Genomic DNA, 26,344 nt, shown 5'->3' with positions numbered 1-26,344 from the left:
GAAAGATACTGGATCTACTTTAAACCAACATTATTTCATCTATAATTACTGCCTCAGGAATACCAGACTAACTGCCACTTATCACTGTCAGTGACTTTTGAATTCCTGCTACAACTATGGTATCCCATTGGGTTTGTTTGTCTCCAAGAGAACATGATGTTTCAGGTTTGGCATGGCCCTAAAAAGGAGAACCAAACCTCTCTTTCCCTAGAAATTTAAATGTCCTCTACGTGCCTCAGAACATAGAGAAGATTAAGTCCATTCATTTCCTCACAGTTATTTCCGACACAATCTACTATAATTTCCATCTGAAGTTTGTAGAAGCTCTTCAGTTCATTAGTGCTTCCCCTGCCCCTTTCTTTCATTTCTTATAAGCTGAGTACCCATTATCCATCACATTTCTCATAAAGTTTGGAAAAGAATATAGATGCTCTGGCTGTCTAAGCTAACCCTTAGTCAAAATCCCCATGCTTTGTCATTATGAGAATCTAATCTTTCATTAGGAAACCATTAGGAGTAAATGTGCTTATGAACATTAATTTGCAACTGTTCATTCTGAGTGTTAGGGAAACTATTAGTGGTGTCTTAATCGAGTGTCCATCATGGACAAGAAAAGGCTTGACTTTACTGAGTAATGACTACAACAACACTTATATGTCCTTCACTTTTATGTCTCTTGCTGTGCAGTGGATGACTTTAGATGCAAGTAAAACAAAAAAACCCAAAAAAACCCCTGGTTATTGATAGAAGACTTTGTTCCCCCTCACTATGGGAAGGTCCTCCAGTTATTATTCACTGAAAGTGGTAAATAAAACCTTCACAGTTGCTTTTAGTAAGTTCCCATTTCTGTTTATTTTGCACATAGTTAGTACCTTGTGCTAAGATTATAAAAAAATAAGAGCAAAACACTTGTTTTTTTGGTCACCCAGTAAATCAAAATGAGCAATTACATTATCTATGTGTTAGTGGCACCTTCAAAAGTTTCCGGTCCTAGAACTGTGCTGGAAATAGCCTCATTCTCAATAGTGGGCAGCAACTGTTTCTTCTAAACAGAAGGCATACAGACCAAAATTCTCCTGGAAAGACCTCACCTCATAAAGCATCTTGTTATCTAATCTGGTCTCAACTAATTAGCAATTTAGACAGTAACTTGTGTTCAAATTCCAGATGCAGCAGAGAACAGAAACCTACAGGGAGCTGCACCGGGTTGCTGGGACACAGCCCAGGTGCCAGTGTGCTGACTGCAGCGTCCCTCAGAGGTGGCACATCCCCATCACACACAGTGTGCACAGCCCTCACCCCATGGAAAGGCTGGCAGGGCTGTTGGCAGGCACTGAGCACGTTGGATATAACAGCCTCACCGCTTACCACACGTGCAAGACTGTCATTTCAATTTCTGGTGTGCATGCAAATGCAGAGCACCTCGAACTCTGCACGTGTAAGCAATCACACCTGAGCCCTTCAAATGCAGAAACCATCTTCCTAGCACCTCAAACAGCAGTCAGCATGGCAACCTGTGGCGAATTCCTCTGTTACCTATTATCTGCAACATTGCAGTGAAATGCTCACATTTTGTGAGATTAAACAGACAATAGGAATTGTAGTCAGTTTTTTTTCTCTTGCCTGAATAGTCTGTATTTATCTCTAGGCAACAGGAGAGAAGGAAAGTACAGAGAGCTTGCACTGTCATCTGATTGTGTAACACTTCAGACCTTGTCTTGGAAGGGGATGCAATGTATTGTGATTTTTTTAACCTAGAATTAGTTCTGATATACTCAGTCATGCCCTAACTTTCAAGAAAACACAAACCACATCTTTCAGACAGGGTGCAAGAGTCCTTACCTTCTCAGCCAAGAGACCTCCAACAGAAAACAAGTTGATTTTCTGCTTTTACAAGCCTGCAAAGCTTTGAGCAGATTTTCACATACATACCTGATAGCCCACCGACATCCATCTTCTTCAGGTTCTTCGCCTCCAGAATGACGACAGTCAGTTTGCCAGCAGTAGGCACATAACGGAGGGAGAAGCAGATATCACCCAGCTTTTCTTGCTGTGAAAGGAAACAATACACGATGCTTTACTTTAATGATTTTTTTTTTTTACCTTTTAGAAAATGCAATTTTGAAAGCCCCACAGAAAATTAGCAGGATTACATCTCTGACTTGTACTGCTAAAGAAAACATTCAAATGAACAATATTGAGAAAACTACCACAAATTGTCCAGATTAAATCTGGATAAATCTGTATTGATAACCTCAAATCTGTTGCAGTAACTATCCTATATAGAACCAAATGACAAGGTATGTGCTGGCCAGAAAGCAAGTGATGCTTCCCACAATTTCATCCCTGACAATAGGGGTACCACAAGTACTGTTTGCTCTTTAAACTAAGCCAGCAATTTTTTTGTTTTCTCCAGGTTGCATTTCAGTGGAAATCTGCTAAGAAACATGCACACGCAGCTACTAGGCTGTAATATGGATCAGTAAATAGTGAAACAGTAATATGAATCTTTCTCATCACTCTTTGTCACAAAAGCAAAAAGTATAAAAAGCCCACTAAGTACAAAATATTCAGTATAAAAAAAGACTTGTCTCCTATCTGTCAGAAGAGGAAAAAAAAGAGATAGAGACCATGAAAGTACACAGTACCTCACTCCTCACATAAGGAATAGCTGCCAAATGCAGCCTTTTGCCATTGATGGCTTAATATTTTCCTAACAGTCCTGGCAAAGAGGGAAAAGCTGAATGATGTTCAGAATTATAGGAACTTTGTTTTAAAATGATGAATAAGAGACAGGAACTCGCAGATGAGAGGGGGAGGATATTGCTTAGAAATGATGAGTTGGATGATCCAAGCTGCTTTCCTTCTTTCCTTCAAGGCCCGTGGTATCTCTTGGGGGGCTAACAAAGATGTTTTTGAGACGAGAAGGATGAGCTTACACCAAGCAGACCAATAAAAAAATTCAGACAGCCATGCTTCTCTTTCAAAGGCATTAGCTCTTATGGCATATGTATACTTCCAAAATTTATTCTGACGGTAGAGTATAAAGTACATTTCTATGATCATATCTCTTTGCTTCCAGCGTTTTCTTAGACACAACTGAGAGTAACTTGCTCACATGCTCATGGATGTAGTGGATATTTTCTACAGAACAGACAGTCCATGTGCAAAGGACTTACCTATAAAGTGACAGATTCTAAACTGATTATTTCAAGTTGGGACTGAAATCCAGGGACAGTAAGAGACAGTTCCCTGCCAGACATCATCTCAGCAATCACCAGTGGTCAGGAAACATACAGAACAAGCATAGTTACATGTAGTTAAGATATGCTCAGACAGAACAAACAAAATAGCTTGTGATGTGTGTATTGTATAAAAATGCTGTCAGAATGCACTTGTGCCAGTATCTTGAAAACTCATGGTGATCTCCTCACCTCAAAAGGATATGTTAGAATTGGGACAGATTCCAAGAAAAGCAGCAGGAGCAAGAAAGGATATGACACAGTTTCTGCTGAAGGAACACGTAAGCAGATTAAGACTCTTCAGGTTGTAAAGTGAGTAGTTGGGGAGGAGACCTCTGTCTGACTCAGAAGGGCCAAAATGATGTTATTACCTTGTTCAAAAGGACTAACACAAATATGAAAAAAATTACTCACATCTAGAACAACCCTAGATGTCTTTCAGAACATGGACTGCACTACCATGAAAAAATTTACTATTCTTCCCTGACTGCATGTACTGTCGTAAATCCCAGCAGAGATTCAGATTGTGAAAATATGGACTTCTGCCATACAATCTACATAGCTCATGCCTGGCTTTAGCTGAGCTTCGAACAGCACAGTGACAGCAAAACATGCTCCTGTTCACCTGACATTTGGTTTTGCAAGTCCATATTGGATAGGGTAACAGTGAAGTTGATCTATCACTTGCAGGTTGTTCAGAATGAAAGAAATCAATTGCTTATTGATTTGTGTTATCATGATCACAGGTCACCCAGCCACCACTCGGTGTTCTCCACAGTCACTGCTCTATTACATCGTAGAGTTGGCTTAAATTTGCCTGTGGATTCATGGGGCTCTGAGAAGACAAGGTATTGATGAAAGCTTGTTTTAGTCCCTCCATCTTAGAGATCTTGGTACCTACCCAACGTTCAAGGGCTCTGCCTCACCTCCAGATTCATTAGGCAGAGCTTTAGTTGTAGCAGCATAGGAACTTTTGTCCCCTTTTAAATCAATACCATGCTTCTGATTGTTCCTTTCAGTGGATATTTGTAAGGGGTTCTTTAGCTTTTCCTTGTTTGGATTTTTGATTTTTTTAAAAAAATTGTTTGGGGCTTTTTTTTTTTGGAGGGGGGTAATCTTGTGTTGAGACAAGAGTGTGTTCAGAAGGCATAAAATAGCTTTAGGATTGTTGGCTCTGATCTGAGTGCTTCAGCAGTAGCTGAAGGAAGTACTTTACACTGAACAGCTATTGCCACGGAGACCATCACCTCTCACCAGCATTTCTCCATTTGTAATCATGTTATGTTACTGTGCAAATACTGCAATTGCCTAGTCAGAAGAGTAATTTTAAGAGGGTGTTTAATGCTTTTTTAGCCTCTTTTAATGTAATTTTAGCTACAGGAAACACAAAGAATGCAGCATCACGCAAACAGCCAGTTTTCCATAGATCACCAGGTAGCCAAGGAAGATGACAGCAGATAATGGGCTAATTCCAGTGAATAACCTGAAGAGAAAACATAGGCACCTCATTAAATGCCTCCAGAATCAAGTTTAGTACTTTTTTTGTTGGTATGAAAATCTGTATCAACTGCATTTCTACAATATTTCTTTTACTTGTAACCTTTTCTCTTTGCATGACTGCCACACTATTTTTTTAGTTCAAAAAGTATTTGTCAGGTAAAACACTGGAAGTGGCAGCATTGCAATGAAGCAAAAAACCCCAATCACTAGAGGTGTGGTTTGCAGGAGATAATTACAAACTCCCGCAGGGCTACACAGTACAGATGAGTACCGCTGGTATGGTGATTATCCCATGGAGCTGCCTTATTGTTATTATTAATTTCTTTCAGCCCTGTGTATAAATAATTTATGTTAGTAAATTACTTTGATGGAGACTGTAAGTTAGTGTTAGAAACTTCCAGCTGGGAGGTTCATAGTCATTAACCTATTCATGTATAATGCTTATACACCAATCAAAATATTCTCTCCACCTAAGCAACTCCATAACTTTATTACTTTTAAAGAGGATGCAATGGAGCAGAACATAAATGACAGAGACAGTGCTCCTAACACTTCTTCAACTTAGGAATGGCTATTTGAAGTCCTGTTGAGAACCTGGACTTTTTAGAGATGACTCTTAAGTAGCTCCTGCCTTTTCCATGCTTCTCCTATTTGTCAGTAATCATGTTTGCCTTGACAGTTTACTCTCCTTATGAGCTACAGAGAAAAATGCTTTCTATGCAGATTACTCTCATTTGTACTGCAGAATCTCTAACAGACATATTTATCTCATTAAAATAAACATTCTCTACATTTTTTGTAAAGATATGAGAAAGTTGATGCTTGCAGTTCTCTTAGTAAAACAATACCGAAACAACAAACCACAGCACCATATGCTCTTCCCTAATTGGATATAAGACTCAAAAACAATCAGTACAGGAAGAATATAAACACAGCGAGTTGGGTTTCCAACTTTGGTACCTGGCTTTGATTGTGAATATTTGCATAAGCCTGAAAGAAACAGAATATGATGCAATTTATGGGCAAAGACCCAAAACAATACCATCTTACTCTAATCAGTATTTACAATGAAAGCTCGTAAAGTTCACTGTATAGTTTTCACAGCAACTAAAATGCTTCAAAACTCTGTGGAGAAAATAGGGGCAGCATAAATGTGGGCTATGAGCTAAATTAGTGTCTTTCAAATTCAGGAAACCCAGGTAAACTGCAGTGACAGAATCTAATCCCAATTCCCACACTGATGGACTTCAGGCAATTTTAAGGCCACCACACGCTGTCTGCACATGGAGATCTTAAATCCAATGAATTCCTTTTCTTGCCATGTAAGGCATGAATACACTTAGCCTCAAAAAGTGCCACAATAATACAAGTGACAATACCACATGGATGTAGAAATTTATGACGTAGACTGGTCCCAACTTCAATTAAGCGACAGTAGCAAGTGGGTAGAATTAGCAACCTATTCACATAGTTGGGATCTAGAATTATGAAAGCACTGCTCCTCCATGCCAATAGAGCAAACAGGGATCACACTGGGGAAGGGTAATACTGGTTTGTTGAGCACCCATTTTTTCTTTAGACGTGAAATTTTATTGCTACCACAGCTGTCTGACATCACTAGTTCCAAAGGCACTGCATTTTCAATAAATACATGGTTAGAGAACAAAGCAGAAAATTTCAAACCTTCAATAGGTATAATCAGAAAAGAAAGAATCTTTTTCTCTTTTATTTGCAAACTGGGGCCCAGACGACCCCACAATATGAAGATGATTCTGCCACCATTAGGCAAAGGAGTGGGAAGTGAGCAAAAAGCTCCTAGAACTCAGTTTGTAGAAGCAGGCTAGAAATAGATGGTGCAACAGGGAAAGATAAGGAAAGGGAAGAGAAGCTGGAGCTAACATGTCAGCCCTTATGGCACTTTGGAGACGATCACATGTATGCACACCAAGTACCACTGTACCCCAAAGTTTGTGCACTACTTTTGGGATAAAATACCAAGAGCGAATAGGAGAGGCAGAGCTCTCCCAACCCTTTCAGGCAAAAGGTTTTTTGCAGAAGTACCTGTTTTAGACTTGCAAAACGTTATCTATACATTCAGTCAATATAAACCTAAAGGCTTTAACAACTATGCCATTAATCTGACAAACAGAGTAATTTCTTTGTTGTCTGAAAGAATTTCATGCCCATGAACACAGCAGCCAACTGGAAGTAAATAGGTGCTAAAAACCTCTGGAGAGAAGGCAGAACCATCTTCATAACTGTACCTACTGCAACTTTAGAGAAAATATTTTAAAACAATAAAATATGAACAGACAAGTGCCCTACTGCATGATTCCTTACTCTGTGATTAGTCTGTGTTTTGTCTTATAAAATGTCTGATCAAAAGTCTCTCCTATTTGCTGTTAGTAACTTTTTCTTTTAGAAGAGTCTTCACAGATTACACTGTCTTCAAATGTGCACACTTGGCCACAAAAGGATGTCCCTGATAATGTACGTGCAGTTAGTTACAAGACATCTAACAAGTAAATTAAGTAGCAAAGTGAAATAAGTCATAGCATGAGACATTGGAAGAAAAAGAATTCTCAAGGCAAAGATCCAGAGGGTTCACTTTGGACCCTGTAGAAAAGGGACTAGCAGTGGTAACAGGCTAAAGAAGAGATGGAAAAGATATTAGGCAAAGAGAAAAGAGAAATAGAAATAAAGGTCCATGAGGAAAGCTTTAAAAGGGAGAAGTTCTAGGGCAGACAGGGAATAATCTTTCAAATGAAGTGAATTCATTAAAGGTATTGGGAGGTAGTATCTGCAAGCATACAGCCATGCTATAAAGTATAAGTTGGAAGGAGCCAAAAGAAAGAGTTTAATTGCATATTCCTTTTGACTGACTTCCCTACCACAGTCCTACTCTGAGTCTTTGTGACACAACTTTTTTTTATGCCAGCACTACTTTTTACCTTGGCTTCAAGGGAACAGCCCTATCAGGATCTTCCTCTGGAAAGAGAAATACCTGCTTCTTTTTCCTTCTTTCCCCCCAGCCCTCTCTGAAAAGCACAACTTGAAACAGAAATTCATGGGACATATCTGTCCTCTTGGTGCAATATATAAAAATAACCAGTGGATTGCACTTCTTTAACTGCCATAACTAAGTAATATTCCCCAACACAATGGTAAATTGGACTGGAAAGCAATTTAGGCAACAAATTTGAACCAGCCAATGTTATTAAAAAAATTAACAAACTAGGTTTTGGCAGCTTCCTCCTTTTAGTCTGCTTATTACATTTTTAACTATTTAGAGACAGTATTGCAATTACTGCTTTCTAAAGTGCAAATGGAAAGAGAAAACACTGTTATTATTAGTAGAAAATGACACTTTGAAGTCATCAGTTTAAAAGCACCACAATCAGAAGCCTCTTGCAAAATGAGAAATGCTTTGGCCGAAGGCAGCATTAGCCAAACTGCACTCTTTGATTTCCAGACAAGAGACCATAATATCAAACATACCAAGTTCTTAATTAAACAAGAAGAAACTTAATTTCTTAAATGAATGAGAAAGGGAGGAATGAATGAAAAGAATCATATATGGCTGAAGGTCATGGCCTGTTTTTCTGTAACTCTTTGCCTACCCACAAATGCTTGCAGTTGGCTGCTCTGCTTTAACGACTGCATGTCCCTGTTTTCTCACTTGCCTTCTCCTCAGCTCCTGCCTGATCATATTTCTAAATGTCACTCACGTCTATGCAGGCCAGTGCACAAAACAAAATTAATTTAACTGAATGGCACACTAATATTATTACTTTTGACACCATGGAAAACTTATTAACTACAGTATGTCACAAGGCTAGTCTTCTAGTGAGTAGTTTAAGTACAACATTGAAAGGAAATGTAATACATTTGAAAGATATTTTTCTTGGCTTATCAGACATTGTGAGAAGTCAAATCACAAAGCTTTTCTCTAATTATTAGAATATTATACATGCAGTGCAGTCATTCTACAGAAAGCCATTGGTCCTCCTGTGATAGGGTAATAGGAAGCCTATTCTACACTACAGTTCCCTTGCTTCATTTAAAATTTCTGGTAGTAAGTATGAGCATCTTAATGCCCAGTTAACGTAGTGTCTACTACCAAGTGTGTCTTTAGTTTCCAAACGTGATTGAATTAAAAGCTTTAGACTAAGAACTGGAATTACAGCATGCATCCAAAAATATATAGGATCAGTAGTCAGTAAAGAACTGCAATTAAGAATAAAAATAATTAGCAATTTCTTACTTGTAAGATGTATGACAGCATGTGGTAGTGTACGAAAAACCTGGTATGAACAGTCCTTGCTATAACAACCATACATTATTCATTACCTCAAGACAGAACAAGCTGATTTGAACAAACCAGTAAAAGTGGGAATGATTGGTGTGATGGAATGACTAATCATCTATGGCTGCTGGTAACTACTGCTGAAATTCATCAGCACCAGGGAAAGCCTATCAGGCAAAATCAGTGCCTTCATTACTGAAGCCATATAGTACTATGCTTCTATTTTTTCTGCAAAAACCATAAAGAGAAATTCTGTGGAATTCATGGATTACCTTCACAAGGCAGCCATCTTCTTCTCTTTCCTGAAACTTCAACAAACTACTAAGACAATAAGACCTGCTACTAAGACATTAAATAAATGTTGACTGATGTCCTTTCTCTCCTCTCTTGCTTGCTGCAGCACCACTACACCTTTCATGTTCCTCCACAATATCCCCTAGAACTACTACCAGCTCCCTTTCATGATCTCCACCACAAACCCCACACAACAGAGCAGCCTCCTCCAACATCTTCTGAATTGGAAAAGAGGAAAGAGGCAATACATACTGGCATTGTTTTAAAACTAGAAGCTTGCTGGCTAGCTATGGGCAGGCCAAAAAGAACAGAACACCTGCCACGTGCTTAAGGGTTTGACTGAACAGGGCAAAAATCTGAGGATCTATCTTTGTTAGACACTGCATTCCTATACACTTACAGAAATTTTCTTACCTTGCTTTCCAACTTCCAGGGCACACGCAACACAATTTTGTACCAAAACCAGCTTGTGCCTTTATTTTCACACAAAGACAACTTAGTCACACAGAAAAGCAAGGATTCCCACTGCACTGCAGAAGTGACCTGAAAAGGGCTGCACCAAGAACCAGCACAGGAAAATGAAGAGGAACTGGATTTCCTAATGGCAAAAACCACAGACAGCTGATCTAAGTTGACAGCTGATAGGTGAAGACTTACAACAAGACAGTTCTCCACCTGTAATTTATCAAGGTGAAGATTTTCCTTCAGGTAAAATTTCACCCAAGCCAATGCCATCAGTTTTTTCCATTCACTGCTTTTGTGCTACAAGCACATGAAGGACTAGAAGTCCCATTCTGTATCACAGTTTTTCATTTGGAAAGTTTTCTTACATTGTCCTCTTTTACTGATTTTTGTACTGAGGATTTTTTTAGAGCATCAGAACTGCCTAAACATGGGGTGGGGTATGCAGCTGGAAAAGAGGCAAGCTGAAAAGCTCAGAAAAGCTCTTGTTCTAGTGCTCCCTAGTTTAAGGGAAGTCAGAAATATGTGAAATACTCTCTCAGATAATTTCACTATTTTTGTCTTTGGTTCCACTTGAAATGAAGGAACTAATACATGTCTCCTACTACAATGTCTTACATTATATGTCTTAAGTTCAGCACCTAAAATATTTGTGTTCAGTTCAAGAAGGAGGTCCTTCAAACTAGTGCTACATATTTGAATCTATTGACTCACCCTTACCAGGCTTATTTTCACTTCTTAAAATAAGCATTAAAACGTTTATTTTTATGAAACTACTGAAAGATATTCAAGTGTTGGATAAATACATATTGGCAAATTCCTCTTTTGTTACTCTACTTATCCTGACTATTTGCCTTTGAAAAAATCTCTTAACACATTCTTTAGGAAGACAAAGCAGCTCATCAAAGGTCAGTGTAGCAATCAGAACCACACACTCAATTGTATTCATCTCTTCAGTAAAAAGAAATAGTTCATTGCAGTTATCTGAAAATCTAGGGAAGAGGACTGCACTTATCATAAGATCTCTGACTCAATGATGTTCCTTTTTAATAAATCTTAGACCACAAGGGAAATAAGGCTGAAACAGTGCTAATGTTATACTTGTGTAACTTAAAAAAGGCCAAATAGGATGAAGGTGGTATCTATCAGTCATTTGTCTTTTATCAAACCCAGATGAAACAAAAGAAAAATTCACAAAAGTTTGTAATAATGTTGATTTAAAGGATATAAAATATTATGAATGCGTTGTCACACTGTTTTATGGAAAGAAAAAGGTCTTTTCAACGAAAACCAGATTCACTCTTTGGTAAGACTGGAAATTTGCTTGATGAAGGAAACATGCACATTTTGCTGACAATGGAGCCAGGTGACATAAAAAAACTATCATAACAGTAAATAGTAATGCAACAGGTTGCTTAGGAAAAAAGTGCTTAACCAATTACCTGTAACCAGTCACAAAGAGGACATTTTCGTATAGCCAAAAGCAAATTTTCTACATTCTAAGACAAAGAACTCAGGACTTTTTGTAAGTATCTTCTGAAATAGGAAAGGTATCTTACAAGGCAATACCTCCTGCTGAGGATTCAGGGTCATAAGCCACAGACCATGAATTGCTAGTGTAATGCTGTGCAAAACAATCAACAGTAGACATCATCAGGAGAGGCTGCTGACTATGTCTGCCTGACAAAGAAATAAAGTATGCTGCACACAGTTCTTGTGTACATAATTTTTTTTTTAGATGCTGAAAACTACAAGGATGGTAAAAAGTCATGACTCTAACTGGAAAAATGAAAACCTGATTTTGAAAACCACAAAAGATTAATTTCTACAGCATTCTGAAAAGAGGATTGGACATGACTTGATTACAGTGAATAAGTACTGTAGAGAATAGCATAATGTATTAAATTGCTTGAATCTACTGAAGAAGGGCACAACAAGAATCAGCAACAGAGCAGAATCCAGTAACATCCAAGTAACAAGTGAAGTACACATTTTCAAGAGAGATAGAATATTGCTGAAGCTATAAAAGGATGTGTTATTCTCTTAATCTACTTATGTCTTAAAATCAGAAATTTTCGAAGTCTTTGGACTTAAAGACCCTCTAAGAGTTTTCCAGTGGAGGTGCAAAGCTGCCTATAACAAACATTGCCGAGGGCTGAGAATCAGACAGTTTCTAGCTCCTTGCTCCAAAACCAAACAAGGTCTAACTTTCAAGCTTGTAAGGGGGTTTCCTTGTGCCACCTTCCTCCCAAACTGGCACCGGGAGAACACTTTTAGTTCCAGGATGCTGTCTGTTTCCTAGACTGAGTTAGATTACAGGAGATTCTTTGAAATGTTCCTTGAAGACCTAGGAGTCCTCCAGATTTAGGGCAAATAATACCACCTAACTTAGAGAAATGTCTAAATAAATTGAAAGGAAATAGCACTATTTCTAAACAAAATGAAGGTATTTTTTGAAATGAGAGACTTTTTTATGAAAGAAAATTTTCATGTTAGGTAATATAAATGACCCACATGTCATAGAAAACTTGTCTGCTCTAAAACATCACAGAAAATGAATATTTGTCCTGATAATTAATGTGCAAATCTGAGTGAGTAAAAGCACTTTCATCATAATCCACTCCTAAATCTGGGCTGGGTATTAACAGACAAGGGATGTCAGCTGCAGACCACAGGGCACTCCCACAAAAATGAGCTGCTGCCAGTTTTGAAGCCGAGGCTCCGCTCATCAACAAGAGGTCCTCCTGTTAATTTTCACTTCTTCACTAAAGTTACTGAAGAAGACATGGAAAAACAGAGGTAAAATAACTGGATTCCAGACAACCAGAAATAATTTAAGTAGCACCTAATATTAAGCATCTGAAGGGAAGCTCAGACGCTGTCTACCCCTTGTCAGCCATAGCACTGAGAAGCTGCAGTGCCACGTTCTATACCAGTGGCATCAAGAGCAAGTTGCAAACCCCACATAATGGTAGTCATACAGGAAATGACTTGAGTCAGAAACTTATGGCAAGCTCTTTGGCTAAGAAGAAGAGATTTGAACTCAAGGTCAGCCACAAGTGGAGAAAGGCAAAGAGACGGGTTCCCAAATTCAGTTGCCTTTATCAGTGTAAGCAGACACTGCAGTACCTCCTAATTCCATTCTGTTGTAGGCAAATGCATGTGGCCGACCAAGCAGCAATAACATCACTTCCAACTCGCTTACTGCTAGTTAGGAAACATCTATCTCTGACATTATTTCTGTAATTGCGATTGCAGACATAATTGTCAAGGAAAACATCCTGACCTCCATGTCACTGGATTCAGTTTCAGGTACACGTTTTACTCTATCTTTAGGCCAGCAAGAAGCACATAGAGAACATATCTGGATCCAAAAAGAGAATGGAAATGGATTTCATCTGTGCACTGATGATGGTAGCTCCAAGTGACTTGTATTCTGCTCTAATGAGACTGTTGCAGTGATCATACACCAGGCCTCTACAGCAAAAAAGTCATACTTTGAAAAGTCTGCTAATGGATGAGACAAAACAACTACAGTAACCCTCCATCCCTCTACGTGAGTGAGCCAGCCAGGCAGCCCCTGAATGCTTCTCTAGTTATGACAGTAACAATCACAAAGTAACCTGCAGAAGGCCAGAGGAAAGGAATGGGAGAGCAGTACAGGTGCACGAAACTCACCCTGCTGCATTAGCTGCAACACACTAACAACACATCAACCACTGCAAGGGATTTCTTTGGCCTTTGGTAGAAGGCTGACCTATATGATACAACTGAACAGGAAGCTGTAGGACTGAGTTATCCCTGTCTGTCATCCATTTAGCCTAGAAATAAGACCTGGTATACTTCCTAAATTCATGTACTCCACCTCTTGAAATATTAGCATAAACTAAATAAAAGTCTAATACCTCTGAACTGAAAAAACAGTCCTATATTTCAGATTCTAACTGTGATTAGGGTGTTTTGTGCTAATTCCCCTCACAGGTACAATGCAAAGTGTTTCAGATACCAGTTTAAGCTCCTTGTTGAACTGAAAGGAAACACAACAGGCTCTGAAAAGAGGTTAAATGGTTACTATGGTAATCTCTGACACGGTTTAAATGAGTGTTTAAAAGGTGAGAGAGGAAAAAAAAAAGAAAATTGCTTATCCCTTTCTTTCTTTGACCACTATTCCTAAACCTTTGTCTCCCCTTTTCAAAAACACATCTTTCTCTGATGTTTCTAGAACCCAAAATTTTCTAGTTCTACATGGAGTGGGCACAACAAAGCAAAGGGATTGGAGTAGCATACAACTCCTCAGCCTTCTAGTGAAAATGCTGTTGTCATCTTTTTGAGACCCATTCTTCTCTCATGACTGTAAAAATGCTGCTCTCTGTTCTGAAGGTCCTTCTAATGACACTGTATTTTGATACAGCTGTTTAACAGCTTCTCTTAGCTCCTGATCCTGGTTTATAACAGCAATCAGATAACAATTTTTGTCACTGTTGGTGTGGAAATGTAGGGGAGGAAGGGAAATAAGGTATTAGCCGGGATTACTGCGAAGCTTCTGCCTAGAATCCCAGTGAGGCCATTTCTGCCTCTGGATTATGCATTCACTGATGCTGGTAGTCAGAAAAATACATAAAAGTCATAAAAGTCTAGTAGAAGAACAATGCTGAACAATTCCAGATTTAGCATATTCTGTGGCCCTTTCACACTCATCGGCTGGTCCAAAAGATCCATTTGCAATCTCTCCCAGAATACAGAGCTTTGACTTGGGAGTACTCCACAATTAAATCTCTATCTCCTGGAATTCCTTCTGCAGTTTCCATTCAAAAAATCTCTTCATACTCTAGCTTCAGATGAGTTTGATCCCTCTCAGTAGCTTCCTCAAAACTCTATAAAAACACTATTCAGAACACTGCTTTCCAACTGCCGTTGTATGTGGCTGTGTCTTTGTACTTTAAAATACCTTATGGTTGAGCAATAAAACCCCACACCGAAATATTAATATGTGGAGGCAGGGAATTGCCCACTATTCCTTCCTTTGGCCTTGTAATTTTCTACAAGGTTCTTAGCAATATACTTTGTCTGAAAAAAAAAATTATTATTATTTTGTGTATTAAGGGTCATTAGATGCTTAGTACCGAGTGTAGGATCCACTATTTCAGCCTCAAGATGCCCTTTCACACATAGAAGGAAAATGGTAATAAAGCAAGTTTTTGTCCAATAAGCAATATTTGTTTTTCTGATCTCAGAATGAATACAGTTCAGGAACAGAAAAGCCCCAGACGAGCCTGAATTTGACACAATTGCTGAGCTTCTCCTTCTTTCATACTGTCCTCTGTATTTGAATTTAATATCTGTAAAGCCAGACAATTTGAGACGAATCAAGACAAGTCCCCTTTTGATTTCAAGTAAGTCAATTACATTCTTTTTATTGTAACACAAGAATGTCTCTGACCTCCTAAGGTGTCTCTTCCAGAGAGGGAGTTAAGAAAGAGAATACTCAACAAAGGTATAGTGGGATTGTCAGCACTTTGAGTATGAAAGTCGAGAAAAGAAACGCATAATTCTAAAGAACTGAATACCGTACCCTTACAGCTCTACTTGAATCATATTGTTTTATCTTTAAAACCATTTTAGCATCTTCAATTTCAAGATTAAAAAAATCCTAATTAACTGCTGAAGAATTTTAAAGCAGGCTTGCTTATTCTCAAACTTCAGAACCTCAGTTTTGTTCCCTGTCTCAGCAGGAAATTCAGAGACAGGAGAGATGCTGCACTTAAAATGTTGAACAGGCAATTCAAAAACCTCTGCTTACTGCATAAGCTCTCCACAAAACCTGAAAATTACAACCTCCTTAGATTTAACATTTTAAAGTTTTAATTGGGTGTAAGAAGAAGTGAACTTGAGAAGATGTAAACAACACGAAGAAAACATAATGTTCCAATATAACATGCAGCTAAATAAAGGAAACCTCACATTTTAAAATTTGTCTGACACTCTGACAGCATCTCCATAGGGATAATGATACTTTCTTTTGCAAAGCACTGTGCTCTCTGCAAAGCTGTAAAAGAGCTAAGTGTTATTACCAGAGATGGGAAAAGCCTATTAGATCATCTGTCCATCGCTCATGTAACTATAACACAAAATAACAGTGATTTGCTGCTGTAATTTGACAGTGACTTCTGTAAAAATGTCCTTTCTTAGATCTCTGCAAGTTTTAGTTCCAGAGTCAATAAGCTGGGTGGGTCACTAACTTTTTCACAGTCTCTAACTTCTATGAAGTATACCAAGGTATTAAACACACATGCTTCAGGCCCACTTTTCCACCTCCTATCTTCACCTTTTACTTTTGAATAAGGAAGAAAAGAACAGTCCTCATGAACAGCACAGCCAAGGGCCTCTCACCCCTTTCCAAGGCAGCATTGTGCATCTCTCCTGCTTGGGGTTGTGTGTCACATAGGAGTGATGCTGGTGTTTGACAGCAGACTTCCCACTCACAAGCCTTGTATAAAACATACCCACCATCACCCACTGTGGTATGAGCATGCATCCACCATGTAACCTAACCATGGTGGGTGCCTGATCAGATAATGCATAGTGTCTCATGTGATGGCAGTTGCGAAAGATCTGCAGAACTCTTGGTGGTGGATACTGACAGGTCAACAAAGATCCTTCTCCTTATTACGATAAAATGCTCTGCTTCTCCGCCGCTTTGAAGAGGAAGAATTGTTTCTGCTCTTCCTTATATTCCCTAAAATTTCTTGGCATATTTTCACAACAGTTTTTCAATTTAAGTGCCAATATAACAAAATGTCTGGAGGGAGATCAGCTGGAGTATTCAGAAGATGACTCTCAGTATGATTCACATCGCTGTGAGCAAAGAAGAGGTCTGTCTGGCCCGCTGTACTGGAGTGATAACAGATATTGGATGCAGTGTGTACTCAGATAAAGTTAATAGCAATGACATCTGGTAGATGACAGAGAGGAGCAAACTCTTGTGATCTGCTTTTTAACACTCTGTGCCCAAACCATTATATGTCAGACTTGGTAAAAGTGAATAATCTTTCAATATCTACCACTCCTCCCTCCCACACTCTCAGTCAAATGAGACTGTAGGACTACGAGACACAAGGACAGCAGATCTAAAGAAGCCAAGGAAAAAGGATTCAAGGCATGCAGCTCATTAGTAGTGGCCTCCTCAAAATTTAGCAGTCATTGCACATTCCTAAAGCCCTCTCACAGTCATAACAAATGCTCACACAAAGGCTTCTACCTTCAAAGCACTTCACCAACATAAATATATTAATAAGACCTTTCCCAGAAGAGAATGCAGTGTCAGAGAGATGCCATTCAAATGGCTAGGCTGTGAGAGATAGAGCTTACATTATTTCATTAAACCTTCATCATCTGTCTTCAATATAAAGCACATTTAGAAAAAAGGACAGAATGTACAGAGGAGCTTTATGAGCAAAAAGAAGAGTAACTGCTTGTAAAATTGTTTTGCCCCCTATGATTGAAGTGGTAATTAAATTGTAATTCTGTGATGTGCATCAACCGAATTTGACACAAACTAAACCCAAGATTTTTATATTCACTTTAACTGATGCCACCTAGATAGCTCTTTTAAAGTGACTGGTGACAACTGTAACTGATCCACTTCGGTATACATCTTGTCTAGGGATCATAATTAAAACATTAAGGATACTTTGGCAACTTACACTTAATTTCAAATATATTTAGAACTATAATTTGCACTAGGTTGCTGAGAACTGACAAACTTGCCTAAGTGTTTTAAGGGCAAGAAAGGAAATAAAGCCTGTCATTCTTCAAATATTGCAAATCTCATGCAGATGTGCTTTTCAAGGACAAACTCCTTACACAATTACAACATGTGTAATAGTCTGCAAAAGATATTTTGTTAGCAATAGAATTACATATGTCATAAAATACATTTGCCATAAATTTTGGATGAAATCCAGTTGCTTAGGTTTTAGTTTGTTATTTCAGTAAGCCAGGCCACTGTATCATGTTCATGGTCACTATGAAGAGACAAACATGTGTCTACTGCTACACATCTGATACAGGTAAATCGTTGTTAGCCTTCATACACACAGTGCTACCTTTGCTAATTCTGAAACTAGGGTGCTTCTTGGTTGCAGCCGTATCTGCTGTGAATTCTGCAACATCTGCTGGGTCAGATGACAATCCCTTTATGCAGATACAATCTCACCCATCCATTCTTATTACTTAAAATATGCTAGAATTTGCTTGGAATCTTTGCTGTGGAGCAGGGACTGGAACATCAAAGATGGTAAGGTACTTGAATCAAATACAGAACATGAATGACATTCCATGTGAAATACAACTCCCAAAATGCTGACAGATGCACCTCTCCTGGTTCTTGGTAGAGATTTCTCTTTCAAATTGGGCTAAGTAATTATTCGAATCTGGCTCAACATATATATGACAGAAGTAGAGTTTCCATAATGGAGCAGAAAAAAGTTTGGACTAAATACACTAGGCTAAAGAGTAAGTGGTTTTTGTAGGATCACTTTTTATTTGTACTGTAACCTTATGAGCTGTTACAAATCAGCTACACATAGCATACAGAAAACTAAGATTAAAATGTCTCCATATACCCCAAGTTATGGTATTTTTCCATACTGATCGGACACCATGCATGCTTGAGCATTAAGATGCAAAAATAAAACAAGAGATCTCCTGTAATATGAAAAATAGATATAAGGAGTTGGTGTAAGCATAGGTTTTCATGATGTTATCATATCATCATATTGCCTAGCTCCGTATAAATAAAATGGCCATGCTTTGGTGGCAAATTCAAAAAGGTTCCACCAAAGAAGTATAAAAATAACAAGTGTTTTTTCTGCATAAACAGTACCTGAACTTTGAAGAAAGGTGAGGGCAACCTAGATTTCATCTCTACAGCAAACTATTCAAAGCTCTTGCAATACTCTTTCAATATCCAAGTACTTCCAGAATTATTTTAATTACCTCCTTCTGTTTTAATAAATAGTATTTTCCAAGTCAGAATGCATTTCTGGAAGGAGCTCACATGCTCAGTATCTGTTTCAAGCAAGGTTTTAATCATATTGTATTAGCAGGGTATGAATTTTATGAAAGCAACCAAGCGACTGCATCAGTTCTTACTGTGGATGTTAGCTAGAACACTTAAGAAGCAACTTTCTATGCAATCAGGAAGATGAAACCCCACACTGGTCTGTAACATGTTTTCTGTAAGCTGCATGTAGGAATATCATTGCTTATGTTCTAAAACTTAAAGTTATACTACAAAGATAAAGTGACAACTCCTTTTAGCATAGTGTTTGGCGTATTTTATCTGTTTTGAAACAGAAAAGCATGAAACACTTGGAAACCATGCATAGTAGTGTAATAAAAGACCAATTCGTTTGTTAATAAAATTTGGAAGTAATAATACACTCCAATCTCACATTTTCAGCTTTCTAGTATGCTGAGCACTTAAAAGAACAGGCCCCTTGAACTACAAACGTCCTTTATCTCTTTTTTTCATTTTCATATTTACCTCTAAGAGTGGAAGAAAAATGCCCCATGTAGCATGGCACTGATGTTACCTGCAGAAAGAGAGCCCTGCAAATATTGCCACTACGAAACAATGCCATGCAGAAGAGTCTCAATGTGGCAGTGGCTTTCAAATCAATAAGCAGTTGAAAAAAGCCATCTGAAAACACAGTCTTTAAAATAAACATTCAAAGAGGCAAGACTGAAATCCTGCATTTTTGAAAATCTGAGAAGGCTGCATGGCTCTGCATTTGCTGCTGTTTTCACCACTTTTAGTCTAAATCAATACTCAGGTTTTTCATCACTTGTGAGAAGGAAAGATTTCATTCAGAGATTGTCCCTTTAATTACAGAAACTAAGATTTGAATCCAAAGCACTTAATTAGCTGAATTAGATGATGAGAAACTCAGACTTATGATTACTTCTTCTCCCACCAGAGAATTAAAGCATGCTATGTACTCTGAGTGGGCAAGTACTGTCTATCAATCAAAATGAAAAAACAATGTAAAAATAAGTACAAAATGGTCCTACAATAAGAAAAAACTTGAATGTATCAGTATGCACAATCTCATAGGATGCACAATCTGGTGATGAAATATTTTCAAAAAGTGTCTTCTGAACATGTAGCACTATACCTAATAAATAATGAATTCAAGGGATGTTGACAATGAGAGGAAAATAAAAAAAGGTGATAAATATTTGAGTAAGACACCATTCCAAGGGTTTTGTAAAATTCATAATTCTAATCAATGGATATTATTGTGTAGCAGTTCAATAAAACTGTAAATTATTTCACTGAAACCCTACCATTACCACGCACAATAAGATGTCTTCAGATGCAAACCCTGAGAACCACCAAGAAACCTAAATGCACACCACTTATAATGCAAATGCAATTCTATGTATCCAAAATGCACCAATTCAAGAAAATGTCAAACTCAGGGAAACATTTCTAATATGTTGCATAAAGTATCAAAAAGATTGATTGAATTATCAGAGGAGAATGTCACATTCAGTGAGTATTGGAAAAGATGCTTATCAAAAATTTATCAGAAATGCTGAGAAGTGCTGATAACAGATGGGAGCCGTCTCGGCAAAGAAAAAAAAATATATTGCTAGTTTGTCTGTTTCACTAGGTGAGGAAAAAAGTGTTCTGGGAGAAAAAAAAAGTCTGTTTTTTCTTACCTCTTCTTTCTCTGCACTTTGCAAGTCCCTCCACTCCTCAGTGACATGACCAAAGTCCACTGTGTTCATTGCAACTTTATATTCCCCAATGATATCGTGTTTGGAGAAACGATCAAAGTCATAGACTGCCATCACTAAAGTTTTTCCACCCAGCTCAGAGTATGGCACCTGCAAAGACAAGAAAATGACAAAGTCTGCATCTGAGACAATAAAGATTGGTCCACTACAATGCAAATCTATTTCTTTGGTTTATCAGCTGTCATCTCAGGTAAATTGAACTGCACGAGAAAATTATGAGGTGTATTTGTTTCAGAGTCACCAGATGCAGTATTTCTTGAGACAAGGCTCTGGCACTCAATAGAACAATGTGGCAGCTCACTCATCACTCCTGGGTTTTTCTCATTCTACTTCAAATCATTTTGTGGGTGATGAAACTGAAACAAAAAGCCAAATTACTTGCACTGAAGACACATGAACTTTTCACACAATGGTGTTTTTTCCTCAATAAATCACCTGTCATCACTCAGAGATGGCTAGCTCCCACACTGATGAAAAAAAAACAGCACTGGCTTACTTTATATGTCACAAAGTAATTAGACACTGGATAGGTCTCTTACAGTACCAATACCTATTTGTTACCAAGGTATATTTTTCAGTACTACACCTTTCACGTTAGACACTAAGATGCTTCTTAAGTCACAGTGTGTAACTAGAAATTGTGGTGGCAGAAGGCCAAGTTCTGACTAATTCTCCAGCTGTTCTCATGTGGTTCAGATAGATGCTGTGGTTTGGATGTTTATGAGTCACATTTTTAATATTCAGATGGAGACATGCAGCTCAGGTAAGCCACACCTGAGTGGCTATCTGAAAAGGTCTGATTTAGGAATTGTTTGGATTTATGTGAACACTTGGTCAATCTGAATATACTCTGCAAGTATATATGGTTTCCATGGGACTCAGTAAATACTTCATTATTTAGAAAGTGAAAGCGTGGCATTACCATCGGCCTTGTTAACCCCTATGTTCTTGTCTGCTTAAACCCTAGGACTGCTGTCTTTTGTTACAGTTTGGATTTCACTTGCTTACTAAAATACTTACTAATAAGTAGTAATTTTCCCTTTACATAACATCTTATATAACATTTTAAAAAAGCTTATCAAGTTGAGAGCCAGATCTAGCTTCCATTATTGAGTCAAATAGTTTCAGTGGTACATGGTCGTGTATCTTAGTAAATACTACATCAAAATCTATTTTTCATTCTCTAAATTATCTGTAGCTTCTAAAAGCTAGAAAGGGCAAATGCGTGTGAAAGGAAAAATTCTAAACAATGTTTTATTTTTACACAGCCTCGAAAATAGGAGAAGAAAAATGTTCTAAAGTTTATTTCTCTGTTAATTTACAATACTACTGAATGGATCCTGGTCACTTGGAACTGAATGTAGCCACAAAGACTACATTCACCATTATTTACTTTTCTGTACTTGACCTCAGTGAAGCTCATTTTAGCTACCCCCCTTTCTAAATGTTTCCTTCATTTATTACTTCTAACGTAGTCTCAGTCTCCAGCTTTTTTCTGGACGATCAAGGATGGCCTCAGCTCTCGTGAAGGGTTGCTCCCTCTCCCTGCTTTCTGCTCAGACATAATCAGTGTCTTGACTTAAAGCAAGTGAGACCTTGGTAATAGGACATGCATACAGGAGCTTTTTTCTGGCACAGATGTGTCACTCCTCTACACATAAACCCTCTTCCCACTTTGGATCTGAGGAGGAACACCTCCCTTTGCCAGGCTGGTGTAGGGCAGCTAGGATTTCTTGGTTCCTTTTGGCACTGCAGTGTGGGTATACAATTCAGACAGCTGTAGTCTGACAAACACTTGTACCCTGAAACAGCACCATGGATGTCTGGGAAATAGAAATGGAAAAGGGAAGGACTAAGGTTCAGGGCTCAAGATGCTCAAGTCAACTCATTCCCATTAGCCGTACTTTGGGAGGAAGGCAGGCAGCTCACAGCTGTGCCCTGTAAGCAGGCAACAGCATGGGCCTGGGCTGCCTGGTGGGCAGCACTGCCAGAGAGATGGGAGGGATGCCAACAGAAGCTGTGCACCAACTGAAGTGGGTCACAGGAGCAAAGCTCTGCACAAGTAAATGAGATACTGTCTACAGTTCCCACAGAAGTTGCTATTATAGCTGCAGTTCCAGTTAAATGGTCACTGTAGTGCTCAGAACAATGACAGTACTTGGCATGCTCTGCTGGTTTTTCCTCAAGTACAGACCACAGACCACAGGGGATGATCAGTACCATATTGAGATGCACCTAAACACTCCGTCAGGTCTGTCATGGAAAACAAACTATTTTCTGGAGCATAAAATTTAAATATTAAAGTTGTGACTTACAACAAGTGGACATTATAGTCCAGAAGTGGCTGGTCTGATTTATAACTTGTGTCTTCATCTTAGATGACAGCATTATTGTTTTTTCTTTGTTTTTGTGAGCTGCATGGGAATATGTAATTTAGAACTCTGCTTTCTTTTAAATACTCTCTTAGGAAAGCTCGAGAAAGAAATAACTCCCCACAAAAGATTACTTTTATGAACATCTTTAAGGAAAAAAATAAGCTTATATATGCAGTAGTAGTTGTGGCCTACAGGGATATCTTTCTCATTGAATGATTTCATAGCCTGAGTCTTTCACTGCTCCTGTTTTCAATCTGTAGCTGTCATTATGAGATTGGGGACAAAGAGAAAGGCCTGAAGTAACAACAGAGGAATGTATATAAGGAGCAGCCCTGTGAAACATGCTGCACAGTATTCCTTTATTCTATTTAACTGGCATTTGAATTTGGCTACAGTTTTAGAAAAAGCACTATTAGAACAACGTAAATACTGCAATGTAAGGCTTACCTACATTTATTTAATTCATATTTTATGAAACCTGAGACACGATTTCTTTTCATGCATAAAGTAGCATGGCAAAGAACTGCTATGACAAAGTCTAACAAGATTAATCTGCAATATTGTCCTTCACCCATTTACTTCCCTTAAGTTTTAATCTATATTTCAGAAAATGCTATCCTGAATTTCATAAATCAGGTTACAAAGGTATTTTAAGAAAACGTTGGTCTGGTGAAATTGACATGACATTTGTCAAAGAGTCATGGCTTTCTGAATTTCTTGTATGTTTTATCCAGCCATAAAATACAGATCAGATTGTCATCAACCTAAGTGCCCAAAATCAAATTGTGCCTTTTAAACCTATCTGACCCTGTATTATAGCAAGATTGAGTATCACAGCTTTCTACCACATGGAAAATAATTTTGCTGCAGTTATCATTTTACTAAGACATCTAAATTCATAGCCAAGAATGAGACACAAAGCGGTTAAATAAAAAAGTATCAATAATTATCAAAAAACTACCTTGAACGTAAATTGCTCATTGAAAACGGGGTTAAGGGTCTTTCTGTGGACTTTTGTCTCATATTTCTTCTTCTTATCAGGCAGCAGGAAGACTTTCACATAGGGATCAGATGTACCACCCATATCTAATGCAGGCAGCTCAGCTGCTTGAATAATCCCAACCAGAAGCTGAAAAGAGAAAAACAGCAGAATGAAATTTCAAATAGATATTTATAAAAATACTGTAACAGAGGAATGCATATGCAGACTCTATTTCTGGTCTAGGAGAAACTATACTTCCCCCGCTTCTCCCCCCACTTAAGGAAGGCAAATGAAGCAACACTATTGACTTTAGAAAACCAATTATGGCAGATGCAGTCTGTACAAAGGCTGTTTTAAAGCAGAAAAGAGGTTTTCAAAGGGCAGCTGATTACAGCTAAATACAGACTTCATCCTTTTAAAGACTGCAATCAAATAACTTTCAATTGCTCTCTCCTCTTGTGCATTATTTTTCTGTGCTGAGCACCATGAATAGAAATCACATTATTAAACAATCAAGAATGTCTAATTTTGACTACAAAATTTTTGTATTCTAAACCCCCTAACACATAACCTTCCCCCAACCAAACACAAAAGGTGATAAAATCAAATGCAAACCCTCAGGCAAAGCTTTATTGAAAACAAATGAATCTTGCAGTCTTCCTTATATTTACGTTCTCTTGCTATGTACATGAATGGGCCCAGACAGCAAATTAAGAACAGAGTTTTCAAAAAATATCTCATGAAAACGAACTTTTGGTAACTAAAGCCAAACAATAATTTGTAATCTCATTGTAAAATAGAAAAATTAGATTTTTAAATCTCTTATACACTTTTAAAGATAAGACTGAAGCACAGATGGAACTTGTAACTGTCTTGGCTGTTTTTTATGTATTATAAATGAAGGCTTATGCTGTGTTATGTTATGTCATGTTATGTCACATAATGTCATGTCATCTAGACACCCCAGACTGTATGAGGCCTCATCAGCATAACAGACCTGAGAAAAAGAGAATACTTTCAATCTTGTTTCATAGATACAAAACTAAAGTAAACACTGAAGTGTTTCTTCAAGGTCAAGTCTGAAGATATTAGGAACTGGGAATGAAATCTGAGAATATTTTCTTCTAAATCAGTGCTTCAATAACAATGTATTTGCTTCTCTCATGGATGAATTGTTTAAAATTGGAAACAGGAACTCTAACAATTGCAATATAGAACAATATAGTCAATCTGTGAAAGAAACTTCTGGATTCTGAGAGACTCCTCAAACCTGGACTTAAAAGTTGGATAGTTTTAAACTCACAGTAGGGCCTGAATGCTTTCCCACTGATAGGACTCTTAAGTTCCATGAAACATTTTCCTTTTGCTGTATGAAACACTTCTCCTTTTGTGTCTCATTTTTATTCTAGATGCATAACAGTTCATAAATACATGAATAGGCTCAGGATCTACATCAAGTTTTCATATCAAAGAGTGAAAAACAAGTCTATGACTTTTAGCTAACAGAGTGGAAACACAATTCAATTCCCCTTTACATTTCTCTCTCTAAAACTGAGGCACAGTGCTCTGGAGAGTTCATTGGTCATCCTGTATTCTTAACCCTATGCAATATATTAGCCAAATTTTGGGACTGTAGTTTCATGACATTGCATTATACTAACCTAACTGAATCACGTCTCCTGCTCTTTTACATCATCTCTCCTTTGACAAATTTTAAGCTGCAATATAGTTTAGAGCAGCAAAACAAAACAGAAATCCCCAACTAGGTAATTTATTATCTTAATTAAATACAACACAGACTTACAGATTTGTGGCTCTTCCATCCTATATTCCTTTGTAAAATATGGTTCACAAAATCAACATTCCCTTTAATAAAATTCACATAGAAAATTTGTTTTCATAGTCTAAGAAAACTGAAATGCATTTTTCAGAACACGTTTGCAGCTTTTCCTTTCCCCCTCTTTAAATCTTCTGCTTCTGAAGGGTCTACACTTCATACTGATTTCATACTGATTTCAAGGGGGATCAGTGTGACTCATCACATGGCCGGGCAATTTGTTCTGGGAGTTGAGAAAAAGCTCTTTTAACAACAGTCTCTTGAAAGGCTTCAGAACTCTCTTTAGCTCTTGCATTGCAAAACAAGCACTGGTAGTCAGAAGATCATTGAAAATACAGGCAAATACTATTTATTATACCAGGTCATAGCTGTGTATAAATACCTTCCTGCTAATAGAGAAACTTTTCTTCATTTCTCTTGTTGTCTTTGCCTTGCAACAAGAGTACATGTACTAGAGTACTATGCTCTATGACCAGCATCAAATAAAGAATATGAATGTGGAATTTATCACAAGTACATGTGGAAGGCAGTTCAGGTGAT

The 26,344-nt window shown here is 37.9% G+C and overlaps 1 protein-coding gene across 3 annotated transcripts in view; it reads right to left on the bottom strand.

The window, feature by feature from the left end:
• The window catches only part of SYT1 (synaptotagmin 1), a 338,139-nt gene that overhangs the window by 48,519 nt on the left and 263,276 nt on the right, over positions 1-26,344 (bottom strand). For all 3 annotated transcript variants that reach the window (XM_066183296.1, XM_066183295.1, XM_066183298.1), the window contains 3 exons: positions 23,947-24,114; positions 20,533-20,700; positions 1,933-2,050 (listed from right to left, as the gene is read on the bottom strand). In XM_066183296.1, coding sequence (XP_066039393.1) covers positions 1,933-2,050; positions 20,533-20,700; positions 23,947-24,114 — 454 coding nt within the window. The remainder of the gene's footprint in view (positions 1-1,932; positions 2,051-20,532; positions 20,701-23,946; positions 24,115-26,344) is intronic.

The sequence above is a fragment of the Chamaea fasciata genome, unplaced genomic scaffold (genome assembly GCF_029207755.1).
Source record: "Chamaea fasciata isolate MVZ Bird 193981 ecotype frontalis unplaced genomic scaffold, bChaFas1.0.hap1 SCAF_5, whole genome shotgun sequence".
NCBI classification, from domain to species: Eukaryota; Metazoa; Chordata; class Aves; order Passeriformes; family Sylviidae; genus Chamaea; species Chamaea fasciata.
This window is presented reverse-complemented; position numbering and strand designations above follow the sequence as displayed.